Genomic DNA, 18,773 nt, shown 5'->3' on the forward strand with positions numbered 1-18,773 from the left:
TAGCCTACCTGGTTAAATAAAGGTGTTCTCAACTAGCCTACCTGGTTAAATAAAGGTGTTCTCAACTAGCCTACCTGGTTAAATAAAGGTGTTCTCAACTAGCCTACCTGGTTAAATAAAGGTGTTCTCAACTAGCCTACCTGGTTAAATAAAGGTGTTCTCAACTAGCCTAGCTGGTTAAATAAAGGTGTTCTCAACTAGCCTACCTGGTTAAATAAAGGTGTTCTCAACTAGCCTACCTGGTTAAATAAAGGTGTTCTCAACTAGCCTACCTGGTTAAATAAAGGTGTTCTCAACTAGCCTACCTGGTTAAATAAAGGTGTTCTCAACTAGCCTACCTGGTTAAATAAAGGTGTTCTCAACTAGCCTACCTGGTTAAATAAAGGTGTTCTCAACTAGCCTACCTGGTTAAATAAAGGTGTTCTCAACTAGCCTAGCTGGTTAAATAAAGGTGTTCTCAACTAGCCTACCTGGTTAAATAAAGGTGTTCTCAACTAGCCTACCTGGTTAAATAAAGGTGTTCTCAACTAGCCTACCTGGTTAAATAAAGGTGTTCTCAACTAGCCTACCTGGTTAAATAAAGGTGTTCTCAACTAGCCTAGCTGGTTAAATAAAGGTGTTCTCAACTAGCCTACCTGGTTAAATAAAGGTGTTCTCAACTAGCCTACCTGGTTAAATAAAGGTGTTCTCAACTAGCCTACCTGGTTAAATAAAGGTGTTCTCAACTAGCCTACCTGGTTAAATAAAGGTGTTCTCAACTAGCCTACCTGGTTAAATAAAGGTGTTCTCAACTAGCCTAGCTGGTTAAATAAAGGTGTTCTCAACTAGCCTACCTGGTTAAATAAAGGTGTTCTCAACTAGCCTAGCTGGTTAAATAAAGGTGTTCTCAACTAGCCTACCTGGTTAAATAAAGGTGTTCTCAACTAGCCTACCTGGTTAAATAAAGGTGTTCTCAACTAGCCTACCTGGTTAAATAAAGGTGTTCTCAACTAGCCTACCTGGTTAAATAAAGGTGTTCTCAACTAGCCTACCTGGTTAAATAAAGGTGTTCTCAACTAGCCTAGCTGGTTAAATAAAGGTGTTCTCAACTAGCCTAGCTGGTTAAATAAAGGTGTTCTCAACTAGCCTACCTGGTTAAATAAAGGTGTTCTCAACTAGCCTACCTGGTTAAATAAAGGTGTTCTCAACTAGCCTACCTGGTTAAATAAAGGTGTTCTCAACTAGCCTAGCTGGTTAAATAAAGGTGTTCTCAACTAGCCTACCTGGTTAAATAAAGGTGTTCTCAACTAGCCTAGCTGGTTAAATAAAGGTGTTCTCAACTAGCCTAGCTGGTTAAATAAAGGTGTTCTCAACTAGCCTACCTGGTTAAATAAAGGTGTTCTCAACTAGCCTACCTGGTTAAATAAAGGTGTTCTCAACTAGCCTACCTGGTTAAATAAAGGTGTTCTCAACTAGCCTACCTGGTTAAATAAAGGTGTTCTCAACTAGCCTACCTGGTTAAATAAAGGTGTTCTCAACTAGCCTACCTGGTTAAATAAAGGTGTTCTCAACTAGCCTACCTGGTTAAATAAAGGTGTTCTCAACTAGCCTACCTGGTTAAATAAAGGTGTTCTCAACTAGCCTACCTGGTTAAATAAAGGTGTTCTCAACTAGCCTACCTGGTTAAATAAAGGTGTTCTCAACTAGCCTACCTGGTTAAATAAAGGTGTTCTCAACTAGCCTACCTGGTTAAATAAAGGTGTTCTCAACTAGCCTACCTGGTTAAATAAAGGTGAAATAAAAAATAAATAAATAAAAATATTTTCAATTGTTGCATATTGTGTTTATATTTTTGTTCAGTGTAGCTAGTACTGGGGTTGGGGGGGGATACTGTACCTTGAGTCTCTCGATGGCCTCTTCCCCTCCCGGGGTGGACATGATGCGCTCCTGGATACTGGTGACCGACTGTGGGCCAACTAGGCTGCAGAGCGAGCCAGAGGACGGCGAGGCTGTCAGGGAGCCGATAGGGGCTGTGGAGAAATGGCCAGGGCGTTGGTTCTCTGAGGCTAGCAAATATCTATGCTTATTGTTGTGTATGTCTTTCAGGTCTGAGTCAACAAGAGGAGAGAGGCAGGGTCCCAGGAAAGGGAGGAGGGTCACAAAAATGACAGGAAAAGGAGAATATGGGGAAGAGAGAGAGAGAGGGAGACAGAAGGACAAAGGAGGAAAGACCAGTGTAAGACACACATTGCACATCAAAGGATAAAAGACAGACAACCAGCACAATGGTCAGTTACACAGAGCAGCAGTTTTCTCCCCAGGTGGTTAAAAAGTTAAGTTGTTTTTGTTGAAATCGGTAAACCATTCCATTCAACGTCTCGCAAAATGACAAATCGAATTGTTCATTATTTTTGATGGCCACAACAATTTTTTGTCAGGGAATTTGCAGGATTTATAATCTTAAAAAGACACACATTACTGTGGCCAATGAACAGATCCCTCCATCTATCATTACAATTGGGAATTCAATTTGAATGGCAATACGCTTTTCAAATGCACCTACCAACTTCAATCAGTGACAGATAACTAAGTAGGATATGTCAATGGTAATGTATTGCACCTAAACAGAAACTTTGTTTCTTTAACTCCAAAATATATACTGGTGTGAAAACTGCTAACATGTACCAACTGGAGGAGGAGGGGGGTTATAGGCAGCCAGAGGGCCAGGGAGGAGGAGGGGGGTTATAGGCAGCCAGAGGGCCAGGGAGGAGGGGGGCGGGATGACTGTTTGGAAGTGATATAGATGGAGACACATTCTGCCAAAGTTCAGACTGCAGTGAGAGTCACTTCAACTTACCCCACAAACAAGAACAAGTGAAAACACACCCGCGCGCGCACACACACTGACAGACAGAGCCGTCTGTCTAAATGTCAGCCAGCTCCTCTCTACAAAATGGCCTCAAGGGCGTTTCAGGTGACTGCCCTCTAAACCTCACAGGAAGACAGGGTCTCTTATGACAGACTGAAACCTCCACATATTGACTAAAAATGTAATTTGAATGACAGGAAATGTGGTAAAAATACTTGGTAAAAATGGCCACCGAGCAGCAGCGCATTACCATCTATTTCGTTATGCTCCCATGCTGGCAATTTTTGCAATGTCATAATGCAGATGGTACGGAGCACATACACTTCAATTTTTACCAGAGCGTATAATGGCCATGTGGAGTAGCCAAAGGACAGGAGAGGGGGAAAGGGTAAGGAGTTTGGGGAATACAGCTAAAATAAAGCATATGCTCGCTACAAGAGGACTGAATTCCTTCGAAACACAGCAAACGTCTAGATAACACACATCTAATCGGCTACATAGAAATGAGAGCATGCACCTTTCCTCCTGTAGCTCAAAGCTTCAATTTGAGAACTTAGTAGCATTCTAATGTCTTGAACATTGTCACCTGCAATGGATAATTAGTAAAACAACACAAGCTTCATCGGCAAAAAAAAAAAAGAGGTTTTCAAAGATGGGTTAAGGACCCAAATGGTAAGTAATGATGTGGGTGGGGGGAAAATACAGACAAGTTATTAAGATGGCATTAGAAGTTAAAGCACAATATTGTCTATTGTCTAGTGCCTTGGTTGGGATATACAACACATTACCAAAAGTATGTGGACACCTGCTCGTCAAACATATCATTCCAAAATCATGGGCATTAATATGGAGTTGGTCCCCCTTTTGCTGCTATAACAGCCTCCTCTCTTCTGGGAAGGCTTTCCACTAGATGTTGGAACATTGCTGCAGGGACTTGCTTCCATTGAGCCACAAGAGCATTAGTGAGGTTAGGCACTGGCTCGCAGTCGGTGTTCCAATCAGTGGAGGCTGCTGAGGGGAGCATGGCTCATAATAATGTCTGGAATGTTTTTTTTTTTTTTACCTTTATTTAACTAGGCAAGTCAATTAAGAATTTTTTTTTTTTCAATGATGGCCTAGGAACAGTGGGTTAACTGCCTTCAGGGGCAGAATGACAGATTTTTACCTCGTCACCTGGGGGATTCAATCGTGCAACATTTCGGTTACTGGTCCAACGCTCTAACCACTAGGCTACCCATTGAATGAAGTCAATGGAATGGTATCAAACACGTCAAATACATGGTTTCCATGTGTTTGACACTATTCCATTGACTCCATTCCACCCATTATTATGAGCCGTCTTCCCCTTAGCAGCCTCCACTGGTTCCAATTCATCCTGAAGGTGTTCGATGGGATTGAGGTCAGGGCTCTGTGCAGGCCAGACAAGCTCTTCTACACCGATCTTGACAAACTTTCTGTATGGACCTCGCTTTGTACATGAGGGCATTGTCATGCTGAAACTGGAAAGGGCATTCCCCAAACTTTTGCCACAAAGTCGGAAGCAGAGAATCGTCTAGAATGTCATTGTATGCTGTAGCGTTAAGATTTCCCTACACTGGAACTAAAGGGCCAAGCCTGAACCATTAAAAACAGCCCCAGACAATTATTCCTCCTCTACCAAACTTCGCAGTTGGCACTATGCATTGGAGCTTTACACCACTCCAGCTGACGCTTGGCATTGCGCATGGTGATCTTATGACAGTGCCATGTTGAAAGTCACTGAGCTCTTCAGTACGGGCCATTCTACTACCAATGTCTGTCAGCGACGGGTGTGGCTGAAATATCCAAATACACAAATTGAAGGGGTGTCCACATACTTGTGTGTGTATTTGGATTTGAGCCTGCTAATAATTCTGCCTCACCCCCATCATTCAAAACAAATAGCAAGCGCAAAAGCATGCTAACCTAGTGGCATTCTAACCCGTCCCAAATAGCATGTAATCAAAACCCTTGCACGTCTGAGAATCCATACAAATTAGGCTTATCTTTTGCATTTACATGCAAAACCAGGAGGGTTGTTTTCAGGAAAAGGGTGGGTGCAACAGCAATGGTTAGCTATCAGTAGCAAAAGGGGCGAGAGCGAGTGAGGGCGAGAGTGAACCCCACCACAAATATACACACATTTGCTTCCACTTCCAGGGCAATCATCACCCATAGGCTCAACTGAGGGGCAGCAGGAAGAAGATAAGGATCAGAGGTGAGACTAGTAGACGAAGTTAACTGGGAGGCAAAGATTAAAGACATTTCTGACTGGGCAGAAGGAAGGGGACTGCTTGATGAGGATGAGATGACATGCCATTGAACATGCAGTAGACATTAAAACGGTGGATTATTCATTGTCACACATTAATGAGATTACATGTTATGTCTCTACCCTCTCTCTATACATGTATGTGTAGCTATTGTAATATGAACATAAACCATTGCCATTAACTACCATCTAAGATGCATATATTGGTGATTTAGCGTGTACCAATCAACAGTCTATTTTTTTTAAAAGTTATTTTATTTAACCTTTATTTTAGAACAAATTCTTATTTATAATGACGGCCTACACCGGCCATACCCGGACGCCACTCGGGAGCCCAAAATGTATGTTTTTGAATGTCTTAACTTCAAGAAATCAATATCTAACATATATTGTGTGCTTATTTTTTTGCGAAACAATAATCATGCCTCGTCATATTAGAGATAAAACAATGACACGACAGGTACGATTTCAATGTCATGCTACATCTAGTTTGGCATGTAGAGAACAGGCAGTAGTGTACAGGTAACACAACAGATACAAAGAAGATGAATTAGAGAAAGGAGATCAGAGTGAAGAAGAGAGAGAGAGGGGATGTTGCCAGCTTGTGTTGGCCCACTGAGAACAAGACTACATCCCAATAGTCTCTCCTTCCTTCTGAAGTGTGCATTCGCTCACTACTCCCCACACATTATAAAGCATTCGACTGGTCTAGAAAGACTTTCCATATATCATTTCCTTTCAAATCCATGAAGGGAAGTGAACAAGTGCACACTTCGGGAGAAAAGAGATTTCGAGCAACCTAAGAAGGCCGAAATGCTCGTCCGAAATGTAGACTTTGTGACTGAAGGTGGCATTGTGATGTGGCACACTCACTGTCCAGGATGTCTCCCAGGCCCTGGGCGCGGAGCAGGTCCTTCAGCCGTGTCACCTCGTCCTTCAGCTCGCGCACAAGCTTGTTGTTGGGGTCCTCGTTGATGACGGCATTGCACTTGATCTGCTTGGCCCGGTCAGCGTAGCTAGCAAAGGAAGTAAGCAAAACACATTTACTACAAATCATATTGACGTAGAATTGGGCTTGTTCGTCATTGCAGCTGATGTTGAAGGCAACTGCCAACTGACTGACCTACAAATCACTTGCCTCATAAATAACTATTCATTACTATGTAGATCAGTCAGACACTATTTAACCACAAGGCATTACAGATAGCCAACTCAAATACTCTCATTGTCTCCTGAAAAATCTGACTTTAGACAATGATTATAATAACTACTAATGTATTTAGCCCCACCAAATCTCACTCTGCATTGCACAAACCATACAGTAAAATAACTAAACTATATTGCATTTTGTGTTGATTCAAAGAGGTGAGCCCTACCGAAGTGTGCTGAGGGTTTCATCATAGTTGATATCTGCAGGACTGAGAGCGGCTACCATGGCTGTTCTGGAGTTTCCACCTGAGTGAGTGAGAGAAAGAGATTGGAACAAATGAATTCCCTTGTCACAAATTGCATACAAAATAATTTACATGACAAGGTGCATACAAGGTCATTCCCGTGAAAGCATCAAAAAAGCTTAACTCTGCTTTGGGATAGCTTAACTCTACAGTGTTATTGTGGATACTCATTGCTATACAGTTTATTCTTAGACTGAGCTGATACATTGGAAATGTGCACCCAATGACAGGTGAATGTGCATTTTGGACACACACACACACACACACACACAATGAGACTTCTAATTGTCTACCCATGTTGAAATACAGTTTGCAGTTAAAAAAAGAAAGAAAAAGGCGTAGAGTAATATTTTGTCATCATGTTACAGTATACACAGGTTTTCATCTTGACTGACAGGCATATGCCATTCACTTAATGGTTTACATACATTACGGTCACTGGATTATATGTATTTCTCATATAACGCAGTTCAACAGTTGGCATTTATCTATTCTTACCTAGGTTCTCCCTAAGCAGCCATGTCAGAACTGAGTCTCTGTACGGGATAAAGTCAGTCTTCTTCTTCTTCTTGCTCTGTGTCAAACAAAACCAATGTTAGAGGGTGATGAACAAACAAATGGATGGATGGATGTTAGTTTCCCAATGTACGATGGAAAGAGTGATGGAGGAGAGGCTGAAGGGAGAGTCTACTGTAAAATGGCAGCATCTTCACACTAAGTGCATTAGCGGTGGTGAAGAAGGAATAGAAGCCTGATTTCTGATGATTTTGTTCCAGTGCAAAGATTGTGTAGGTTCCTCCAAAAAGTAAAATAAAATAGTATCCGTCAGAAGCGCTGAATAAAATGGCTTTAGACTTTACTGTGAAATGTTTGCTTACGAGCTCTTCACAACGACATACAGCTAAAAGTAGTAACACAAGAGGAATAAAATACACAATAATGGAGCTTATATACAGGGAGTACCAGGACCAGACCACGTTGCAAGGGTACGAGGTAGATATGTACATGAAGGCTGGGTAAAGCGACTAGGCCTCAGGGGAATCACTGAGTGTACAAAACATTAAGAACACCTGCTCTTTCCATGACATGCTGACCAGGTGAATCCAGGTGAAAGCTATGATCCTTTATTGATATCACTTCAATCAGTGTAGATGAAGGTGAGGAAACAGGATAAAGAAGGATTTTTAAGCCTCGAGACAATTGAGCAATGGATTGTGTATGTGTGCCATTCAGAGGGTGAACGGGCAAGACAAAATATTTAGGTGCCTTTGAACGGGGTCTGGTAGTAGGTGCCAGGCGCACCGATTAGTGTCAAGAAACGCAACGCTGCTGGGTTTTTCACGCTCAACAGTTTTCCATGTGTATCAAGAATGGTCCATCACCCAAAAGACATCAAGTCAACTTGACAACTGTGGGAAGCATTTGTGTCAACATCAGCCAGCATCTCTGTGGAATTCTTTCAGCAGCTTGTAGAGTCCATTCCCCAATGAATTGGTTTAGAATTGAGGTGGTTCTGAGAGCAAAAGGGGGAGGGAAGGTGTTCCTAATGTTTTGTACACTGTGTATCGTTAGAGTAAAATAACAAAAAGAGAAGCAGCAGAAAATGATGAGTGTGAAAATACGTGTGTGTGTTGTGTTGGTATGCGTGTGTCTGGCGTGTGTATGTGAAAGTGTGTGTGTGTTGTGTGAGTGTCAGTGTAGTGTGTGAGTGTGTATACATAGTCTTGTGAGTGGGCATAGAGTCAGTGCAAGATGGGGTCATGCAGATAGTCCGAGTCCATTGCAGATAAAATAAAGGTGATGAGTCAATGGAGAAAAAGGGTCAGGTGACAAAATGACACCTTAGCACTGAGACAAAGTATTGCCATAACCCATCTCTTTTTGGAGGGATCAGTGGTTTGAAAGGACTGAACACACAAAGGGTTACCTTGCTGGTAGTGTAATCCTGGGTATGCAAGTAACACCAGGGGAAGAGGGAAAGAACAGAAGAGCAGACCAAGTTACAACATGCCTTCCTCATGAGTAAGAGGATGACAGAGGGAGAGCGAGGGAGGGGGAGATAGAGAGAGACAGACAGTACTCACCACCTCAGCCAGGGCAGAGATGACCTTCCCTAATGTGGTCAGAGATTTGTTGATGTTGGCTCCCTCCTAATAAAGACAAGCCACATAGCAAATATCAATTTAATTAGACCCTTAAATGCATAGCTACTTGGTGTATTTGTGGTATGTTGCTTAAGAGTGGCCTACATCCATAATAATAATAATACAATTTTGCAGATGCTTTCATCCAATGCGACTTAGTCATGCATGCATACATGTTTTTATATGGGTGGCCCTAGCGGGGATCGAATTCACAACTCTGACGTTGCAAGTGCCATTCTCTACCAACTGAGCCACAAGGGTCCTTCCTACCTTTAGCCTGGTGCCTTTGGCTCCAGTAGAGTCAGCTCGCTCACTTCCTGCCAAGTCCACCAGACTGATTTTGCTGACCTGGAACGGGTTAGATGGGAACAATTCGTTTAGGACTAACACACACACACACACACACCATCAGAAACAATATATCCATTGCCTCACGTAATTATTTTCTTTAATTACATTCAAAATAAACAGTAGGAAAAATAATATCCTAATCATGGAAATTGCAGGTATAGCTAAATAGTTTACCCAATACAACTAGTTCATAACAAACTCCATACACGAATACAATATCAACCAAAACAGTTGCAATTCTAAACCAATTAATACCTAAACATATACTGTTGTCAAGTCAACTGAAGAGCGACTTCCACACAGAAATCTGATAGTATCACACTACAATAGACATTGCATGTATACTGACAGTGGCTCCTTTGTATCTCCCTCATAATCACAGGAAATGTGGGGAGGTCAATTTGGGATCCCATTCCTCTCACCTTTTCTGTGGAGAGGTCTGTCTCACTGTCGTACTTCCTCTGTGTGAAGACGATGGTGAAGACAGCGTGGGATCTGCTGCTGGTCTCGTTCATGTTGGTGGCTGCCACCGTCCTGTAACAGAGTTGACATTAGTTGAATCAAATGGAAAGATGTGAAACCCGTCGTACTGCTATCTAAAGTCTATTGAAATGGTTTGAATGTTGATGTAAGACGTATATGGGCACGTGTTGTGCCCGGTATTGAGTGTTCAGGGTATTGTTCTTCAAGGAAAGACTTTTGTACAATACATTCAGTACTTCTGCATTTCTCATAATTACAATAAAATATCAAAAACATCATTAATACAGTATTTAAGAAAATCCCTGGTCAAGACATTTTCAATACCATACCAAGCTTTAAAGCTGTTAACACACACACACACACACACACACGGCTTGGGCAGTATACCGTATATCGGGTATTAGGAAATGGCCACGGGATGGTTTTTGAATACCGTCGAAACAATTAGACTTTTTCAATAAATGTTAATATTTGTAACTACTTTAAGTAAATAACTGCAGTCAACTTATTAGGAGATAAAGCAGGTTGCATTCTTCATGAAACTTACCATGGTTACCCAGAACAGTTGAGCCAGTCAAGCGCTTGTAAATAGCACAACCGGAGAAAGTAGGAGCAGGTGAGTCCAGCTGTGTATTGACAAGGGACGCACGCGTTTTATATTGAAAGTCAAGTGTTTTTTTGCTCAGAGGCGTACTAAAGTTTTCCTTCACAGAAAATACATTAGCGCAACACATTCGGCAGAAAATACCTTAATTTTAATCAGATGACAACAGAAGTCGAACGCTATTTGGTTGGCAGCTAAACAAATAAATGAGCTTACAATTAAAAAGCAAGGTCTTTTTTGCAAAAACAATGCATGGCCATCATATTCCAAAAGAGTATCATAGGAAATGTAGATGGCTACATTCTTTCTAATGTTTGGCTTAAAGTTAATCTTGCACTTTACCCGTGAATAGTAGGCTAAACCGAAAAGTACCAGAGAAAAGTAGCTACACATCAGTCAGAGTGCTGTCTGCTAATAGAATGCCCGTTCGTGAATTCCAATCTGAGTGGAGAAGTGCAACTGAAGCATAAAATTAGTCTAATGCCGAGCAGAAATTACAATAAGAAGCATTTTAGATGTGTTTACAAAAAGCAGCAAGATATACGTGCTAGTTATCTAAGTGGCTGAATTAATAAGGTGACGGGGCATCATATAGCGTTAGCTTTCTGCCATGTTTGAGAAATCTGTACAGCTACCACTGATCTTGATTTCCTTGTGTTTTTTTCCTCTTCATTCTCCTCTCCCCCTCTTCTCCAAGCAGAGCAGGCAGGCCCGTTGCACTAACGACTCCAGACTCCACACAGACACAGCTTGTACACATGCTGCTCCATAGCCAGTACTGTTCTTTCTTCAGACAACAATGGGTCACAAAACTTTGTTCATTTGCACAATGTCTCTCGTTCACATTCCCTTGTAAATGTCCAAACAAAAAATATTTAGTAGCTCCCACACACAAACGCGTTTAACTTTATGATCTGGATTGCCTGTCTTCGCAATATGATTTTCTTTTGCGCTTGTTAGCATATCTTGCTAGCTAGCAGCCTACATTGAATTCACTATTACCTGTGCTCATATTGCTAGCATTCTGGTGATAGACGCCCAATGGGCTATTTTGCAATTTTTGGTGCCCCCTTGGGTACTAAGCCGGTAATACTGTAAATCACAGGATGAGAGAAGAATGGTATGATGATATGAAAATCTGGATACCACCCAACACTAACAAACATGTGGGATATACACTAAGGAGATATGGGCTTTACAACCCACGTTCCAGACAAAAGCTCTCAGAGTCAATAGCAGAAAATTAAAGCAAGGTTCACTTCCACACGAGAATGCACACTCCCGTGACACACACGCATGCGCAGCCAAGAAGGTAGGCACGTGTACACACACTCACACTCTGTCCCAAAAGAAGAGATACCTGCCTGAGAGTTTGGGAACAGTGACCAAGCTACTGCTTTAACAACAATCCAGTCAACCACATGGACTCCACTACTACTCAGCTTAAAGCAGGATAATAAACTCACTGAAAAGTATGACTTTAAGCAAATCCATTTTTAAGAACGGTTTGTTATTTGATTCTTAAATTATATGATAATTTGTGTGCATTTATGTCCAACAACCTCCCTCCCCACGCACTCCTCTGTGCATCACTAATTACACCCTATTCCCTATTTAGGGCCCATAGAGCTCTGGTCAAAAGTAGTGCACTACATAGGGAATAGGGTGCCAATTGAGATAAAGCCCCTGGGTAGGTCTCGTCCTGACGCTGACCTGGCCTTGTTGCCGGCGTCCATGAGGTCGTTGATGTCGTTGTAGGAGGTGACTGCCAGCTTGGACAAGTCCTCCACGTAGGGCCCCAGCAGGGGGTGCTCTCGCACACGCAGGTTCCCTTTGTTCTTCGGGTTGAGCAAGTCCCGCACCCGCTCGCAGTAGATCTCCATGTAGCTGACCTAGAAGTGATTGCATTACAGATTGAGTATCTATTGGCCATGGCCGACTAAAGCTACAGTGAAGCCTTGACATCAGTAACATACAGCAACGCTACGGGATGAAGTTTCCACTACATACAGATCCAGGATCAACTCCCCCAATCCTAAACTCACCCCAGATCAACATCTAGGGGCAACTTTACCATAATCATATATGACAGTCAAGAAGAGGTTTTTCAATCAGTAGTAATGCCATTTATAGTGTTGGAATGCTACTTTTTGTACTGCAGAAGTCACAGTATTCGCTCAATATGGATCACTTGGTGTTCCATTTCAAAGACTTGAATTTGCTTAAGCATTGAGTACACGGAAGATTGAGCTAATATGCGTAGCTAGTAAAGCATTGCTAGGGAAACCACTATATTTGAGGTTGCTCTGGATATAAGAGCAAGGTAGTCACTGCAGGGCTACAATTTGGGAGGGTAGGCCTACATCAGAAAGAGGAGTGAGGAGGGGCTGAGGTAAGGGGAGAAGGAAAAGAAAGAGTGTTCGGGGGGGGATTTAGCCCCTAATGCTGTCTGGGACTCACCTCCACTGAGAATGAGATCTCGTCTTTGTTGTTGTCATTGATTTTCTCAAAGAGTTCTTCACAGAGCTAAGAGGCAGAGGAAGAAATGTGTTATTGCCATTTAGGAGCATTTAAAAGAGGAAGGCAGATCGATAGATAGATAACACAAATAGCTTGACAGTTAGATGCCAAAACCAGGGGAGAAATGTCTTAATGCAGTAAGTGCTGCCGGCAGAGAGGTGGAATGCATACAAGAGGTTGGCAATGAGAGAACCGGTTGCTTGTTTGTGAGCCAAAGCACTTCCAATCTCTTTAGGATGGGCGGAACTGAATACTCAGGTATCCAATCAATGTGAATGGTCAGCATGAAACTTCCAAATATGGTTGAAATAAAAAATGGGACAATACAAATACAACATTTAGAAACTAAACATGACAATTAGAAAAATAAGCCAAATAGTTTTTTGAGCGAGAATAAAGACAACTTTCATGTAGTAGGACATGTATAAAAGCAACAGATATCAATAATAAGAAGAGTCTAGAAGCATCTTATATGGTGAGCTACCGAGTGGCTAGGACAGACAAGCCCCATACTATTGTGGAGGACTTAATTCTTCCTACTACCGCGGATATGGCTGGGACAATGCTGGGGGAAAAGGCCCCAAAAATTATACACACTACGCCTCCATCAAACAACACTGTTTCACGATGCATCAGTGACATGGCAGGAGATGTTTTGAAACAATTACTGCTTCGCATACAAGCCAGTGAATTATATACGTTACAGCTGGATGAGTCAACAGACGTGGTGGGCCTAACACAGCTCCTGGTAAATGTCCATTAAGTTTATGAGGGGTCAATTAAGGAAGATATCCTCTTCTGCAAACCACTGGAAACCAGGACAACAGGAGAGGATATTTTTAAAGTTTCTGGACAGCTTTGTGACATCACATCTTGACCACCAAAGTCCATTTAATGGTATCTGTACTGATGGAGCAAATGCTATGACAGGGAGACATAGTGGAGTGGTAACGCGCGTGCAAGCAGTTGCTCCCGACGCCACATGGGTATACTGCAGCATCCACCGAGAGGCTCTTGCTGCCAAGGGAATGCCTGACAGCTTGAAAGACGTTTTGGACGCCACAGTGAAGGTGGTTAACTTTGTTAAAGCAAGGCCCCTGAACTCTCGTGCATTTTCTGCATTATGCAATGATATGGGCAGCGACCATGTAACGCTTTTACAACATACAGAGGTGCGCTGGTTATCAAGGGGCAACGTATTGAGACTTTTTTTTTTTTTTAATTGAGAGACGAGCCTAAAGTTCTCTTTACTGACCATAGTTTTCACTTGTCTGACCGCTTGCATGATGACGAGTTTCTCACACAACTGGCGGTCTGGGTGATGTTTTATCTCACCTGAATGATCTGAATCTAGGATTACAGGGACTCTCCGCAACTATATTCAATGTACGCAACAAAATTAAGGCTATGATTAAGAAGCTGGAGCTTTTTTCTGTCTGCGTTAACAAGGACAACACACAGGTCGTTCCATCATTGTATTATTTTTTTTGTGCAAATTAACTCAAGCTTACGAACAATGTCAAATGTGATATAGCGAAGCACCTGAGTGAGATGGGTGCACAATTATGCAGGTACTTTCCAGAAACAGACGACACAAACAACTGTATTTGTTATCCCTTTCATGCCTGCCTCCAGTCCACTTACCGATATCTGAACAAGAGAACCTCATCGAAATGGCAACAAGCGGTTCTGTGAAAATGTAATTTAAATCAGAAGCCACTGCCAGATTTTTGGGATAGGATCCTGCCTTGGAAAAACGCACTGTTAAGACACTGATGCCCTTTGCATCCACGTACCTATGTGAGAGTGGATTCTCGGCCCTCACTAGCATAAAAACTAAAATGGAAAATGATTTAAGACTGAGACTCTCTCCAATACAACCCAACATTGCAGAGTTATGTGCATCCTTCAAGCACACCCTTCTCATTTTTGATGAACAAATAAGATTGTATGTATGTAAGACAGCTAAATAAAGAGAAAGATTATTGATTATTATTTGTACCCTGTTCCTATAAGAGCTCTTTGTCACTTCCCACGAGGCTGGTTGTGACAAAAACTCACTCATTCTTATGTTTAATAAATGTATTGTATAGTGTGTGTGTGTGTGTGTGTGTGTGTGGCAGGCTTACAATGATGGCAAAAAACAACATTTGAGAGTGCGCTAACCCTAGTGCTAGAGGGGGTACGCAGCTGGAGGTTGAATGTTTGAAGGGGTACGGGACTATAAAAAGTTTGGGAACCACTGATCCAGCCTGAAGAACACAAATGTAACAGAATAAATGTAATTTGTTTTAGACATTTCTTGAATCTGTTCTATGGCACCCACAATGGTAGTCTGTGATCAAGGAGGCAACTGCGCTCAAGTGAAAATGTTATTGGAACATTGAACTTTCCACAGTTATTCAAGTGAGCTAAGGAGGATGGATATTTGAGGAGAGAGGAGCATACCAGGGGAATGATTCCCTCCTGTCCTTCCTCCTGCCTGCCCATCATTGTGTAGGACTTGCCAGCTCCGGTCTGGCCGTAGGCAAAGATGCAGACGTTGTAGCCATCAAAGGCATGCTGCAGCATCTCCTTGCCAAGGTCATTGTACACAAGGCTCTGTGAGGCAAAGGTGGGGTCCTCTGGCTGTAAGAGAAAGAGAAACCTAATATATGTACTTTAGATGAAAGTGTCTGCTAAAGGGACTTATAGTCATGCATACATTCATACATATATTATTTTAAATTTGGGTTGCCCCAGCAGGAATAGAACCCACAACCCTTGGTGTTGCAAGTGCCATGCTCTACCAACTGAGGACCACACTTAAATGCATGTTGATGTCGAACTACAGTACAGTTCATGGTGTGTTTCAATTCAACAGTATGCCATTCGGCTTAGGCAATGTGTCAATTTGGCAGCCATTTGAGGCCATGGATAAGAGCAGCACAAAGGCAAGAGGAAAGCAAACTCACCGTAGTGTGGGACCAGTAGGAGTGGTCAAAGCTGAAGGACTTTGCTGGGTCCTTTGGGTTTTTGGGGTTGGATATAACTGTTGGGGAGGAGAAAAAAACATTAAATCACAAGGCTGATAACTTTGACTGTGTAAGAGTGTGATAAGTTTGACCACATCCAATGTATTGTATTTGAACTTCAAGTTCAAAAGTATTGCATGCACGATGGAGGGTTTGGGCTATTTCAACTATTTGGAGTTTACTGTATTTGTAAAAATAATGCATTTTTGTTGCCTTGGAATAAATACTGTCTACACTCAGAGACATACAAGCAGGACAGTTATATTTTTATAAAGTATGTAATAGACACAAAATACTAGCATTTCTGTAATAAATCTTTACCCCTTTACAAAATAACACCTTCAAATAATCCAAATGAGATATCGGCAAATAAAATAAAATCAAAACATGGTAGATATCTACTGCAAGACATGTGCAACTATATTTGCTTATTTCTTTGTGGTTGAGATATCATGCATCTGTAAAGTTCCTGTTAATGAATCAGCGCAGATACTAATACTAAAACATGTTTGCATACAGTGGGAATGGCAATACAGTAACATGCTCTGTCTCTACACATCACAGCAAAGCTAGCAATGTGTTTCGCTAATCCGTCACCTGACGTGTCAATGTATACGGGATGACAATGATGACAACATTTCTCCTCTGCCCAGCCTAGCTGGCATGTCAAGCACGCCTGCTAGGCTGCCTCCCAAATGGTATGCTATTCCCAACATAGTCCACTGCCTTTGACCAGGCACCATAGGTCTGGTGAAAAGTAGTGCACTATGTAGGGAATAGGATGCCATTTGGGAAGCACTCCTAGTCCCACCAGTACAGACATTCAAGCTTTCCACACCAACAGAAAGCTAAGCCCCTCGCAGAGGGGAGGGAGGAGAGTAGAGTGGGGAGTCCTAGAGGAATATACTATAGGGGGTATTTGAAGATATTAGCGACCCAGTTGTTGCTTGAAGTCCCTTGACAGATTGTGCGCAAATTGGCCGGACTTCGGGCCAATCCAGGGGATTTAGCTGAGGCTAGCCAGACAACGCATACCTCCGTTGTCCAAGTGGTGGGTCAGGGAGGGGAGGGCAGGGGATTGGAGGGCAGGGCAAACGGAAAAATGGATACTGACTAATGTGACGAGTGCGCTCGGGGCCTAGCAACGGACCAAATAGAGTGGCAACAGCAACCGACGCCAGCAGGCCAGATGACTGGGGGAAAAACCCAGCTAGCTATATTGAAGGATCACATCATTCCAAAGACAGTTTGTGATCCAAATAGCAGCCTACTCCCTATATAGTGCACTACTTTTGACCAGAGCCCAGTCGTTGTTAGAATACAGTAATGAGGTCCAGTGTTAACGCTATGGCATTCATAGTCAATGGTCCAATTAAAGCTGGGTATAGCTACTTCAGACAAGGGTACTTAAGAAGCCTCTGCACACTGAGAAATCCCCTGCAGTATGTGTGTGTGTGTTCAGTGTGTTTGCTCAGTGTGTGTGTGCGCACATATATGTGTGTGTGTGGAGAAGATGGTGGTGCACTGATCAATAATGCAGTGATATGGAGGAGGGAGGAGATTGCATATCATGTCACATGGCGACAGAATGTCAGTGTGTCTCCTCAGAAGAGAGAGAGGCGAACTCCAACTTTTCATAGTCAACGAGCATACCTTGCTTGATTTAGGCCTCCGTAGCCTATATTAGACTCTTAAGGGCCGTACCAAAATCATGCAGGTAAGAGTTTAATTCTATCCTCGCTAATCATCTAGGTCACAGGTCCCCTTTCTTTTTGGGCACTGAGGAGAGGGGGCTAAATTAAGCCCAATCTCACCTTTGACCCGAATCCAATGGGAAACCGGAGCCCAGAGGGAGGAAATTGAAATGTACAGGATTTACGTTACAGATACCCCTTATTACCCCTTTCCTGGAACAACCCACATGGGCTATTAATGAGGGGGACTGCAGACACTCTGTTCCAATGCCACGCCGCCCACTCAGCAGTAAAAACAGGCGGATGATGGCTGGATCCCAAATGGTACCCTATTCCCTTTATAGTGCACTACTTTTGACCAGGGCTCATAGGGAATATGGTGCCATTTGGACACAGATGAGTCTGAGCCAGGAGAGGCTCCCAGCTCCAGGTTCGGGCATGAGGACAGTGACAAGCGCTAGCCAAGGCTAGCCAATGCTCACTCTCACATCTGTTCCTGGTCTAGCGTACAGCATGTAGCCTTACTGGGGCACAGGGCGCCACTCCAACGAGTCAAAAGACTGAGGGCTTCGTCCCTTTTAGTTTTATTACACCCGTCTGGGTGCACGTCATTAAATTCTATTCCAGTTGGCTGTCAAGGAGAAGAGATGAGGAAAGTTGGGTATTATTGTGGGGAGCTATCATCATAGGGACTGGGACACACTAGACCAGTATCCCAGACACAGATTATATACCTCATCTTGGACTAAAAAGGACTTTCAATGGGATTCTCCACTTAGCAAGTGAGCATGCTTCTTAGTCCTGGACTAGGCTTAATCTGTGTCCTAGAAAGCAGCCCACAGAATCTGTGGCTAAGACAGGCCTGGCTGACCTTCCACGTCAGTGAGGAAGATGGCTCACTCACTACAGCCTGCATTAGAGGAGGGAACGCATGTTCTTTTATTTCCTCTTGGAGGCGATTCATGCTCACGACGCACCCTGCCACAGCGCCTCTGCCCACTCCCTCCCTCCCTCCCTCCCTCTCCCCATCCCTGCCCCTCTCTCGCAGTAGAACATAGTTCCCTCGTATCCATCTGGCCTTACCCATGCGTCACTCCAATAGGGACAGAATTTCAAAAAAGAAAAAAAGGAGGGAGACAAGTCTGTTGGAAGAGGAACAACTTCACAAGCATACTGAGATGGGAACCTGTTGACTGTTTCAAATGTCAGAAAGTACTCATCAATATAGACAGCAGAAGTAGCCTATAAGTCTTCCCCAGTTCTGGTGAGCAACTACAATTACACACATGTAACTTTAAATCATAATTCTTCACTGTATTCGCTTTCCTTTGGGGGTGGGGCTAAGGTGACATCATCCATGTGAAGCTGGCA

At 42.9% G+C, this 18,773-nt stretch overlaps 1 protein-coding gene across 19 annotated transcripts in view; it reads right to left on the reverse strand.

The window, feature by feature from the left end:
- The window catches only part of LOC139416537 (kinesin family member 1B), a 107,422-nt gene that overhangs the window by 54,520 nt on the left and 34,129 nt on the right, over positions 1–18,773 (reverse strand). For 5 of the 19 annotated variants that reach the window (XM_071165278.1, XM_071165276.1, XM_071165269.1 and 2 more), the window contains exons 3-13: positions 15,649–15,725; positions 15,143–15,322; positions 12,635–12,700; positions 11,888–12,066; positions 9,510–9,621; positions 9,007–9,084; positions 8,677–8,742; positions 7,091–7,166; positions 6,515–6,593; positions 6,012–6,154; positions 1,876–2,009 (exon numbers count right to left, since the gene is read on the reverse strand). In XM_071165278.1, coding sequence (XP_071021379.1) covers positions 1,876–2,009; positions 6,012–6,154; positions 6,515–6,593; positions 7,091–7,166; positions 8,677–8,742; positions 9,007–9,084; positions 9,510–9,621; positions 11,888–12,066; positions 12,635–12,700; positions 15,143–15,322; positions 15,649–15,725 — 1,190 coding nt within the window. Of the gene's footprint in view, positions 1–1,875; positions 2,088–3,365; positions 3,435–5,008; positions 5,051–6,011; positions 6,155–6,514; positions 6,594–7,090; positions 7,167–8,519; positions 8,538–8,676; positions 8,743–9,006; positions 9,085–9,509; positions 9,622–11,887; positions 12,067–12,634; positions 12,701–15,142; positions 15,323–15,648; positions 15,726–18,773 lie in introns of all 19 variants that reach the window. The other 14 variants (XM_071165270.1, XM_071165268.1, XM_071165260.1 and 11 more) reach the window with 9 other exon arrangements.

The sequence above is a fragment of the Oncorhynchus clarkii genome, chromosome 9 (genome assembly GCF_045791955.1).
Source record: "Oncorhynchus clarkii lewisi isolate Uvic-CL-2024 chromosome 9, UVic_Ocla_1.0, whole genome shotgun sequence".
NCBI lineage: Eukaryota > Metazoa > Chordata > Actinopteri > Salmoniformes > Salmonidae > Oncorhynchus > Oncorhynchus clarkii.